At 42.1% G+C, this 11586-nt stretch overlaps 2 protein-coding genes across 5 annotated transcripts in view; one reads left to right on the forward strand and one right to left on the reverse strand.

Annotated features, from left to right (window-relative positions):
• Positions 1-1089: 1089 nt before the first annotated feature.
• Positions 1090-4634, reverse strand: cops9 (COP9 signalosome subunit 9). Its single transcript, XM_069159749.1, has 3 exons — positions 4440-4634; positions 3983-4055; positions 1090-1288 (listed from the first exon to the last, which is right to left on the reverse strand). The coding sequence occupies exons 1-3, from the start codon at positions 4500-4502 to the stop codon at positions 1251-1253; spliced, it is 174 nt and encodes a 57-aa protein (XP_069015850.1). The 5' UTR covers positions 4503-4634; the 3' UTR covers positions 1090-1250.
• A 4264-nt stretch (positions 4635-8898) lies between these two features.
• Positions 8899-11586, forward strand: part of sh3kbp1 (SH3-domain kinase binding protein 1) — a 32170-nt gene continuing 29482 nt past the window's right edge. For all 4 annotated transcript variants that reach the window (XM_069159764.1, XM_069159765.1, XM_069159769.1 and 1 more), the window contains exon 1: positions 8899-9109. In XM_069159764.1, the coding sequence (XP_069015865.1) occupies positions 9106-9109 (4 nt within the window). In that variant the 5' untranslated portion in view covers positions 8899-9105. The remainder of the gene's footprint in view (positions 9110-11586) is intronic.

Below are 11586 nucleotides of genomic sequence, written 5' to 3' on the forward strand. Positions count from 1 at the left end.
TTCGTTCTCCGACTTTGCAGAAATCTCTGCTGCGATAAAACACCACAGTTTACATGAAAAGCTGCAACATGACGATGCCCATCTGCAGGTGGATACACACTGTTTTACCTGACCCCCCCCCCCCCCCCCCCCCCGCCCCCTTTTGCAGAGTATCTGACAGGGACTTGATGTTCGTCTTGAGCTTCAGTCGTGGCCGTAATGGAAAAAGAAAGAGTCTGCTTCCAATTTCAAGGCAACACTCTTGAGGAAGGCCTTTTTTTTTTCCTGTTTTAACACGCGGTCTATAACTGCACCCTGCCGACTGCGAGCCCTGGGCCTCATCGCCCCGACATCAGTTGTCCGGCCTCTACTGGATCCCGGCTGCGGGGATTTTTTACTCCCGTTCAGCCACGAGAGCGTCAAACTCTCGTGGAAAAAAGAAAAAAGAAACGCCCTCCCAGAAAGAAAGAGGGGGAAGCAGTTAAAGCAGCAGGTTAATGATGATGGGTTTCAGTCAACAAGCGCATATGGGTGTAATTTTTGGGTGTCCGCATGTCTTGTGACCGGGGGCCTGTAACTTTTTTGTTTTATGAGCCTCTTTTCTGCTTCTGTGGGAAAATTCTGCAGCATGTAAAAGATTCTGTGGTTTAAATGCATTATCGTAAACGGAGGCTTTCATATTTGAGGGTCTGCTCCAACCTCAGGGGGAAGTTCAAAACATTCAAATTTGTTCCGACAGAAAAATCCAACCTTTTCTCAGTTTTTTTTTCCCCCCCCCCGCTTCTGCTTCCCTTCAGTCGTTGCCTAAATTATTGCCGATCGAAGTTCTGCCGCTTCGTGGTCTGCACCTGAACGTCTCATTATTTATTTTGTATTTCCACATTTTTTTTCAGCCCCTTTTCCTGTCCCGTCGTGCCCCGACTGAACGTTTAGGGGTCACGTTAACGCCGTATCTCGTGTGTAATTACGTTCGCCGAACAGGTGTTTCGCGGAGCCCGCAAACCTGCAATCCAGCCGGGACGCAGATTCGAACACGACGCCGCCAAAACCATACTCATAATTTTCTCTGAAGCAGGAATGTAAGGGATTCTCAGAATTCACAGACAGCTGTTTTTGTCGTCGTAAAAAACAAAAAGGCTTTATTTCAGTGCGGCGCTGAGCGACTTTCGCAAAGGAGGCTGTACAACGTAAGAGAGAATGATCCCATTTTCTTCACGTCTTCTGTGGACATGTCCACAGGGTCGGTCGGTTCGGTCGGTGGGACGCCGTCGTCACTGCAGGTCGTCGTCATCGAACAGATCCTCAAAATCTGGAGAGGGGAAGAATGCAAAAAAAAAAAAAAAGGGGTTCAAATTAATCCAGCTACAGATAATTACGATAATACTGATAAAAAACAATTAAAAAAAAAAAGTGAATAACAGTCTGAAAATGCGTTCTTAAGTGGATGAAATACTTTATTTACAAGCTCTACTGACTAAAGCTTAAACAGTTAATCGATGACGTCATTGCTTCAAGTTTTGCCGATGTGAATATTTGCTGGTCTCTGTATTTATTTGAATGTTTTTGGGTCGGTAAAAAGTAAACAACCACATGATGTCAACTTAAGCCCATTTCAGACCAAAGATTTGCTGACAAAATTCTGTTTGATTGACAGGCCTGTAGTACGGTCAGGTTTTCCGCATTAGGTGGGCGGGGCATAGCGTCCTCGGGTTTTCCAATCAGATCGAGTCAGGTCCACCAACGATCGCTCCTCCAAATATGGTCACTTCCTGCTCCAAACGGCTCCAAACTAGCAAGATGGTGACGGCTAAAAATCTGAACTTTTCTAAAAGGCAGCTCCAACTTCTCGACCTTCTTCTTTCGTTTTCCTGTTTCCTCACAATTAAGAAATGACCATCACCACTTACGCTGCAAATTATATCCAGCTACGAGCCTGAGAAGCTGGCAGTTAAGTCCAGAGACTTCCCAGTCACGTCGTCTCGTTGCTTTTGTTTAAACCGGCGGGTTTCGAGAAAGTGGCGGACCGGAGAGCCGCGCGAAGCCGCGAGTTTCAAACGATCTCGCGGTGAATCTTTGATCTGAAGTTGACCGTTTAGGGCCGAGAGAAGACGTCGTTGCCCCGGGACGTGTTTTTGTTTTTAACGCCGAGTGACTGACGGTTCATCAAGTACGTCTTCCGATTTCAAACGTCTTCCAACAACTGGCTCATTATTGGAGGATCTGACAGATCATTGGTTAACAAAAAAAAAGGGATCAGGTAAGCCCACTGAGTCCACATCTGGTTACCACAACACCAGATGTTTGTGGAGCTGGTTGCTTTGAAACAGGATATTTGTCGGGATGTAATGAGCTCGTTTTCTATTTTTTTTTTTTTTTTGCTGTGCATCACCTCCACATGCGGATGCTTTCAGGTCATGGAACATTTTTTTTTTTTTTTTAAAAAGGGCATCGACATCGTCCTCCCTCCTGCCTGGATGAACTGGCACCTGACTGTTCAGTAGAAACACATCTGACAACACTTCGGTTTTACACACAGGTTGATTAAAAAAAAAAACAACAACACGATGTCGGACGTGCGATTCTGGGGAATCGATTCTTTCTTTTCGCTTGTTTTATTCTGCCGATTAATTAGTGATGAATTCGTGCCAGGCCAGTTACATAATTCCTGCCTTAGTTATACATCAAACTCAGGTTTTTGGGGTTTTTTTTTGTAGTTTTTACCGCCGACATCCTTGTATAACAGGCTGCCAGCTTCTGGCTGATGTAAACTCCACGCTGACCTTTTCAAGCTGTCGGCATTTATTACAGCACACCGGCACCGAGTCGGTGTTGTGGAGCACGACCGTCCTGCGACCGTTCGCAGAGGTTGAACGGTAGAAACTGTGTGCGATTGGGACTATCTGTGCGTGTTTCTGAATGACGCCCGGCATTACAACTCTTAACGAGAAAGGACTCCGGCTTCGGTGATCTAAAGGAGTGTCTGTGTGTGTTTTAAAGCAGCTGACTGGCGAGGTATCCCGCTGACTTTCAGTCTGACAGAAGCTTATAAACACACTTTATCATCCTCCTTTTTTCTCTTTCTTTTTTAACAATCAGCTCTTTTCTTTTCTAGGTCATGTGCCGCTGAGCCAAAACTTGTTCTGCCGGGAGCCATAGCTGCAAGACGGAAAACAGATTAGCTTTTTTTTGTGTGTGTGCGCGTCTTCGTTTACGTGCTCCTGCACATTAAACCTTTGTTCACAGAGGGGAACAACGGGGCTTTTTGAGGGTTAATGTTGAGAAGACAATGCGCTTCGAGGGAGTAACGGCATAAGAGGCTTACGCTAAAACTTTAGTTTCGATGCACTTTTGGCGGTGATTCGGTTTCTCTGCACGGCTCTCTTGAATTCACCGGAATATTTTAGGGAACATTTTTAGGTTAATTTTAAGTTTGGTATGTTGCGTGAAAACATTCCCGGTGATATGATGATGCTGCCGCTGTTTGTTGTTTTTACTTTCCACACATCTTTGTCCCGCAAGTTTTGTTCAGTTTACTTCTGACATAAAATAAAAGCTTAAATTGGTCAGATTATCAGGTTAGACCAACATAAATCTGGGTTTCCGTTCATTCCTTTCATCATTGAAGGAAGTTCCTAATTGCGTGCAACCTCCAGCCGTCCGTGTCTAAAATCCCTCGATGGTGCAAGTTGACAGAAAGAAATCGTGACGGTTCACTTGCTTTAAACACCCGCAGGCGCAAACTAGAGACACTAGAGGTTGTTGTTGTTTTTTTTTTACTAGTTCACTTCAGAGTTCTCTATCAGATGTGATCATTAAACAGATACAGGAGTTTGTCGATGCTTCTTTTATTGCTTATTATTTCACGTGTTGTTGTTGTTGTTTTTTTTAGCACATTTGTTTCTCCTGCAGCCGCATTTAAAGAAGTTTACTCTCTACGGTGCGTGCGTGTGTAAATGTATTCATTCATAAAAAAAAAACAGATGCGAGAAGCGTGGCGTCTCACCATTGAAGAAATCCGAGTGCACTGCCTTCTCATTGGCTGCCAGGTCCATCAGCAGGCCGCTGCTGCCCCCTGCCTGTCAACACGCAGCAGTACAACCAGACTTACAGCAAAGCCGCATACACACACACTGCATTTTAATGATTACGGGTAATTAGGGTCCAATATAACAGGAGATTAAAAAGGCCTTTTGTTCCTCCTTCACATTCAAACAGTCAACAATATATATATGTTAAATATATAATCAGGAAATAGACGTCTGGATGGATGTCGGACGGCCAAAAAAAATAAATAAATTAAAAAAAAACACACTAAAAGGGAAAAGACATCATTCGTGAATTTCAGCTCGAATTTTTTTCCACTTTCTGACCCAAATGTTCCCAAATACACAACGATCCTCCAACGTTGTAACGACGTTTTTTTTGTTGTTGTTGTTGTTGCTCTAAATCATAGAACCGACCTCGTCCAGATCCACGTATGGACCAGCTCCTTCGGGGAACATTTCGTCCACCGCAGGTTTCATCGTTTTCCAGTAACAATCCAGTTGTAATGAGTAAATTAAATGTCGTAGCTTCGAGGGTTTTTTTTTTTTTTTTTTTTGGCAAGCTAAGGCTAACTGGTAAACAAAATAAATGTGTGCTACACGAATTTGTGCCCGGCTTTCCGTTCCCAAGCTGACATTCGTTCCGCCCCTCCACCTCCAGTAACGATCTGGTAGCAGGTTCGAATCCCCCTTTTGGACAGTCTCGGTAGTGAGAAGTTGTGATTGAACAGACAAAAAAAAAAAGGTCTCCCTGTGTGGGAAAATACCTTTTTGGTGCAGAAACCAAAAAGACGTGATGAATCTCTGAAAACTGACAGCTTGATCCGGAGTCAGTTCCTGTAAAAACTCCGGTTTAAACACTCCTCAGAAAGGTCATTGTGCATTTAGCGTCACCTGAAATCACAGAATTTAAGGTTAAAAAAAAGTTTTAAAAAATAAATTAAAAAAAGTTTAAAAAAAATAAATAAATAAATAAAAATAAATAAATAAAAGGCGATTTTGATTAAAAAAAAAGAAAAAAGATATAAAAACACTTTCAATAGTCAAAATGTCCTTTAGATGTAGACTGACAGTTTTCTGTTCTTTTTTTTGTTGTTCTTATAATGGCAGAAACTGTAAACTATTAAAGACGTGGTCCTCTGCTGCCACCTTCAGGCAATAAACAATACCTGAGGGTACACTTTATTATCTGTGTCATATATTATATCTATATAGAAGCATCCTTACAACAGTTAATGAAGTTCATAGAGAGCAAAAATTCCCACAATCAGCGAATAAAAAAATTAAAAAAACAAAGCCACGGTAAATAAATATCGACTGCTCAGCGGCAATAAACCAATAATGATGAAAACATAAATACCTAAAAACCATGGAAAAGGTTTTGCTTTCAAGGTTCAAGATTCTTCATAAGCTCCCTAAGAAATAGTGTCCATTCTCTTACATGCAAAATGTCGGGCATCGTCAAACGTGCGCAGAAGAGATAACAGTGCCAGAAATAGTGTCGGCCCGACTGGGACGTCTCACTTGTGTGTGTGTGTGTGTGCGCGTGTGTGTGCGTGTGTTTCCACATGTGCAGCAGAGGTGGCAAAATTTAATTGGGACTGAGCACGTCGTGCAATAGCAACGCTGTCCCAGATGGTGTCACCTTAGCGCAAGCGTTTAAAATTACTTCTCTCCTCTTGAGGGAGAATTAACCCTCCATCCCTGAGTGATACCAAAAAAAAAAAAAAATCTTCTTAAAGCAGCAGCACAGATTGCATCCACGCGAGCGAGCGAGAGGAAGATCTGTGTGGTTGATCACCGCAAGTGCCACGCTATGACTGAGAAGGTAGTCAGTTCAATGTGTTACTCAGGAACTCGGATGAGAAATATATATTTATAGGCTTGTTGCTTGTGACATTTCAGTTGCCGCTGAGGTTTGCACAGAAGAGATGAGCGGGAAACTGACGTGATGACTTTACAGGGCTGATGCAAGTAATTTATGAAAGTAAAAGCAGGCCTGCGTTACACCAATAAAACTGCAAGACATTGAAAGTGATTTTGGCAAAGTACTCGGCCTGCTGTTTTAAACTGATAAAATCCTCTTTGTCAGGTTCATCAATAATATTAAATGATCTGAAGTCTAGTTTTTGAACATTCACAGTCATTTAATTAGGCTAAGTGGGCTATTAATGGCATTTTCTCAGTAGGATTGAACCGAAATTTACGGGGTGTCGTTGATTCATCTGGAATATTTATACTATAATATCAACAATATTGTTGCTATAACAGTTTCATTGTGTTTTTAAGCATAACTTTGGATTTAAAATAGGCTTAGTTATACTAAAATTAGTTTTTTAAATGCAGACAAATGAATGTAGGATGTTAAAGTTGTGCAAATAAAGTAGGTGCCAATAAAACCACTTGATCCAACCTTGATTTGAAGTGTCACACTGAGAATTAAGGGGGCGTGCACGCGTTATCCATCAGACCTGATTGTTGCTGCCGAGTAATGCATCCCCCTTTTTTATTTAAGTTCAGGTCATTATGAAATGTATGAAATTCACCCAGTTTGAATGCGTTATCCGACAGATGTATTTGTTCTCAAATAATTCGTATCTTCCTTTTTCGAACATTTCTGATCCGCAGGTCGTCACTCTGCTCAACACCTGACATCTTCAACATCACTACACCCAACCGCATCGGCACCATTGTTTAGGTGTATATATTTGTTTCTCAGCTGTATATATATATATGTCTATTTATGTTTTTAAATGTCTTTTTATGTCTGTCTGTTTTTTTTGGAAACCTTAGAAAGAAGCTTCAACCGGAGTCAAATTCCTTGTATGTGTAAAACATAGCTGGCCAACAATTCTGATTCTGATTCTGATTATGTGGGCGATTCATACCGGCCCTTTAAAATAAAATAATTAAAAAACTAAAACAAACTACATTACCCAGGGTGCACTGCGCGAAGGTCACCTGTTCACTTTGGACCGTTTAGTTTGCTCCCTGATTCCGGCAGATAAACACGCCAACATGTTAACAAGGGCATTTTGTTGTTGTTGTTGTTGTTTGTTGTTTGTGCAGTCCTTTCTGTCCTCTTCAAACAGCGCTTATTAATAAACAAGACTTTAGCAGGACCGGAAGTAAGAGCTAATCTCAAAGGCACCAACGGAAGTTCACTGCTGAACACTGCATCCTGTTTGTGGTCAGTAGATGTAACAGTGTTATAATAAGATAACTGTTATTGGTCGATATTTAACCAACAAATTGTCTTTGTGTTAATTTGAGTATGTCGAGTCCTGTAAAGCCAATTTTGTTTATATATCCCCATTTTAGATGGAACAAGAATAAGAGTCGGCCAAAGCGCCGCACATCCTTAAAGGAAAAACTTTTATGCCATTAATATACATGAATAATAATAATAATGTTAACTTTATTTGTGTAGCACCTTTCATTCAAGAAATGCAGCTCAAAGTGCTTTACAGCAAGAAAATGTTACGCAGTGTTTCACATAAAAACAGATATAAAGGAACATATCAAAATATAGAGAAATGAAATGCAGGAGAACAGATGAAAGGTGACACTTTTTTGTTCTTATAATGGCAGAAACTGTAAACTATTAAATAAGTGGTCCACTGCTGCCACTATATATATATATATATATATGTATTTCTCATCTCTCCGGTCATCTGAATGCCATTTCTTGCACCGTGCTACAGGTGCAGTCCATCATATCAGATCTTCTCTGTTTTCTGTGCAGCAGCTTGTTCCGTCACCAAAAATTGACAGCTGAGTGTGACAGAAATCCAAATTCCTCATCTCTTTTTTTCTCTCTCCTCTACGCCACATCATTTCATCGCCCTCGTTCTGCTGCCGCCAGCACATTCTCCGCTGGATGTGGTTCGATTGCAGAGAGGGCACAACAGCACTGCATCAGCACGGTGTGTGTGTGTGTGTGTGTGTCTTGAGTTTCTGGGTTTGAGGTTCTGTAAAGTCAGTAAATGAAAAAAACTTTTAAAAATAGCTTGAAAACAATTAAAACATTATTCCCCTGAGCCAATTTTGAGATCATATCAGTATAAGCTGGCTGTAATTCCTTCACAGTGGTGTTTGGAGCTTTACATTTATTAGAGTTAGTTATCGCGAGATTTGGGGCTACACAGGTGCGAGGCTTTGAGATCAGACAGATGCTACCTTCAAAGGCTGTTGGAATTTTTTTTTTTTTTTTTTTATTTTTTTACTGAAACCCCACACAAACTAACTCCTCCACAACAAAGTAATAGTAATTAAATTAACATGACACGAGATATAACGATTATAGCGGTGGGCTTTTATTCTGAAATGAAACACTTAAATTACAAGAATTAGTACGAGTATCATCATCCAACATCTCACTATTGATTTTTTTTTTTTTATTAGTTATTAGTTAATTTTGCATTCAGAATCTTTCTCAAGTAAAATATAGCAAAAGAACTATTCCGGTTGTGAGTTGTGACCGTCATAAGTGATTGAAGTGGTCAAATGAATAAAAAAATATATTTCATAGTTTAAATAAAATGGCCATATTAATGCTTATCATTATAAATGAAGCTCATTTCGAGCAATGAGATTTCCTGTACGGTATTTGGGCCACCGCCATCTGTTCCGAGTGGATCGCGCGTGGTGCAACGCAATTGCGTCACCGCCCGCTCGGATCTGCCCATTTGTGAAATTGAAAACGGGGAAGTCGGAGTTTCCGCGATGCATTTGAAGGCAACAGGAGAGAGAGAGAGAGAGAGAGAGAGAGAGAGAGAGAGCGAGAGAGAGAGATTCGTTCATCAGCGCTTTTTTTTTTTTTTTTTTTTTTTTCCGTTTTCTGGCCGCTCGCTCTGCCTCCTCTGTCGTGTCACCGGACAGAAAAAAAAAAAAAAAAAAAGAGGAAGGAATATGGTTTCGTCTGACGCGCCTCCCGTTTCAGCGCTGCTGTAGCGGATCTGTAGCGCGAGCAGGAGGCAAGGGGCTCGGTCCGGCGCAAACCCCCCTCTTATTACCTGAGACAACCACCTTCCCGGTTACCGACCCGCCCGCAGGAGCGCTGCCAGCACACCGGGACACATAAATGGGTGAGATGCGACGCTATTCTTTGTGCTTCTATTTTGGAGAAAGGCCCCCACCCCCCCCCCCCCCCACCAAAAAAAAAAAAAAAAAAAGCCTCCAAAGCGCATCTGGATGGGCAGGAATCAACGCCCGGTCCAGATGCGCGCAGGGTTCAGCCTCTCTCGCTCTCTCTCCTTCCTCCCTCCTCCTCCTCCCCACCTCACCTCTCGCCTGACGTCGCCTCCTACATAGCGGAGCTGCCTCAGGGACCGCGGGGCTTGGCGTCTTTTTTTTGGGGTTGTTTTTTTTTGGTCGCACATTTCTCCCCCCCCTCCGTGTTTTAGTTCATGATTTAGAAAGAAGCCGCGCGCGCGCGCGTGGGTGTGCGGAGTGTCCGCGCGGATTGCGATTTCAAGGGAGAGCGGCCGGGCTCGCGGTGATGAGTTGCAGATGTTGACACGTTTACATTCACTCTCGCGTCCGCGTCCCATTGTGTTACACGGTGTTTTGACTCTTCTTCTCCAGCTCGCTGCCGCTGTGGAGAAGAAGCAGGCCCGGCTGTTTCTCGGGCAGCGCCGTCGTTTCCCACGGCCCCGCGCCGCTGCAGCCGCGAGCGCGTGACTATTAATTGGTTGCAGATTTCGGTGGGCGAGGAGGCTGATCGATCGATTAGGTGCTGTAAATATGCTGATTGTCTCACTGGGACGTCACTCGTTGCAGGGGCTTGAGGTTTGATTCCCCCACCCCCACCCACCCACCCACCCTTTCTTTCTTTCTTTCTTTCTTTCTTTCGCGTGCCACTTTTAATCTGCAGGCTACAATTCATTTCTCTGCAAAGGAGCACGTGACGGAAAGTGAATGATTGACAGATTGATGAATGCTTTAGGATAATGATCAATAATGGAAGATGTTTATTGGTTGCAGCCCTTGTTCAAATATATTCTGTTTCTGTTGCGTGCATGCTTTCTACTGATGTAAACAATGCAGGCCAACCTCAAACTTCACACACACACACACACACACACACACACACACACACACACACACACACACACACACACACACACAATACACAACTGTCAGTGCTGGATTATCCACGGGGAAAAGCGGGCAATCAGAGGCCTCAGATTCCCTCAGTCTATATAGGCTGTTGTGATTAAATTAAATTAAATGCAAATGTTTTGTGAATATTCACCGCTCAAGTACAAAATTAGCTGAAATGGAAATTACGGGGGCGTTTAAACACGTCCCACGTGTGATCTGAACCTCCTGTAAAGGCAGAGTTATTTTAGGCTACCTTCAGTGTTTAGCATCAACACCCTGCTTTCCTTAATTTGATGAAATGTCACAGGGTGAATAAACATGGAAGTTGGGTTGTGTGCAAGAGGAGAAGTTACCACACTTACAAATCCCCAGGTTAAACTTTGGGTCAACACCCTGGCTCAACTTATTCCACCACCAGTCGGGTATTATGTTGTGCATTCAATATAAAACTAACTTAACTGTCGTGTCATTTACCCAAACTCAAATTAAAAAACGAAGCTCAAGTTTGACCTTTTAACCTGCCGCCAAATTTACCATGAATTGTACACGATGATACACGTGTGACATCTTAAGCATTTCCATAATATTAACAATCAGGTATCGATTGTGATATTTAAGTTAATAAAAAAAAAGAGTTTGCAACATTTTTTTTTTGCTTGGATAAATGACCCAATAGTTAAGAAACACAAACACTGGGGCATTCAAATCTCCTCCTCTTGGTTTCACATTGACCCGAAATGGATTTGTTGTTCAGTGGACCAAAACTTTGTGTTTCAACAAGCACGATGGTCATAAAGTTTGAGGAACATCTGATTTAATCAACATTTCTATGACAGGAATAAAAAAAAATAAAGTTATATTTACTGAAATGGATCGTATAGATGAACCTGTAAAGTGGCAGTGAGTGTATTTAGAGACAACAAACAAAGAAACCTTTAATTGAATGACCCATTTTATGTTATTTTACATTAAACTGAAGTGAAAGGGTACGTTGTGTTCATCCATTTTTACGCTCTTATAGGCCTATTTTATTGTTTCAGGTCATTTCTTTGCTTGTTCCCGGAGATAAGATGCAGAATAAAACACACTTGCTCCGATAGCTTTCTGTAATTTGCTGCAAGTGTTGGCGTTGAAAGTGAAAGGTGCATTTTACAGACTGAGACTTTCCATTTTCCACAAGCAAATACCACGTCTACGTACAGGAACATGCTACAGTAGTAAAGAAGTTTCACTTTTCTCACCTGAAACCAATAAAAACTTTTTGCTTTTGCTGCCAACACCTCTCTCGCTGCCTACACTGAAAGCCTTCAGATGAACACACACAAGTTTTCTCACATGGGGATTATTACCAGGAGGGTTTTTTTTTGGGGGGGGGGGGGGTGTCCTGAGAATTAGAAATAGCCCGTATAAAGCTTATCGTTAGTTTTATTTATTTTTGAGTCGCCCCGCAGCAGAGCGG

Source organism: Embiotoca jacksoni, unplaced genomic scaffold, assembly GCF_022577435.1.
Source record: "Embiotoca jacksoni isolate LCO1_2020_lvr unplaced genomic scaffold, fEmbJac1.0.p SCAF_25, whole genome shotgun sequence".
NCBI classification, from domain to species: domain Eukaryota; kingdom Metazoa; phylum Chordata; class Actinopteri; family Embiotocidae; genus Embiotoca; species Embiotoca jacksoni.

What these genes read in the sequence shown, in the direction of transcription:
- cops9 (XM_069159749.1), bottom strand. Translation starts at nt 4,502, where the DNA reads ATGAAACCTGCGGTGGACGAAATGTTCCCCGAAGGAGCTGGTCCATAC. An exon ending in CATACGTGGATCTGGACGAG is followed by an intron (nt 4,056 to 4,439) that starts GTCGGTTCTATG and finishes GCGTGTTGACAG; the next exon opens with GCAGGGGGCAGCAGCGGCCT. An exon ending in GCACTCGGATTTCTTCAATG is followed by an intron (nt 1,289 to 3,982) that starts GTGAGACGCCAC and finishes TCCCCTCTCCAG; the next exon opens with ATTTTGAGGATCTGTTCGAT.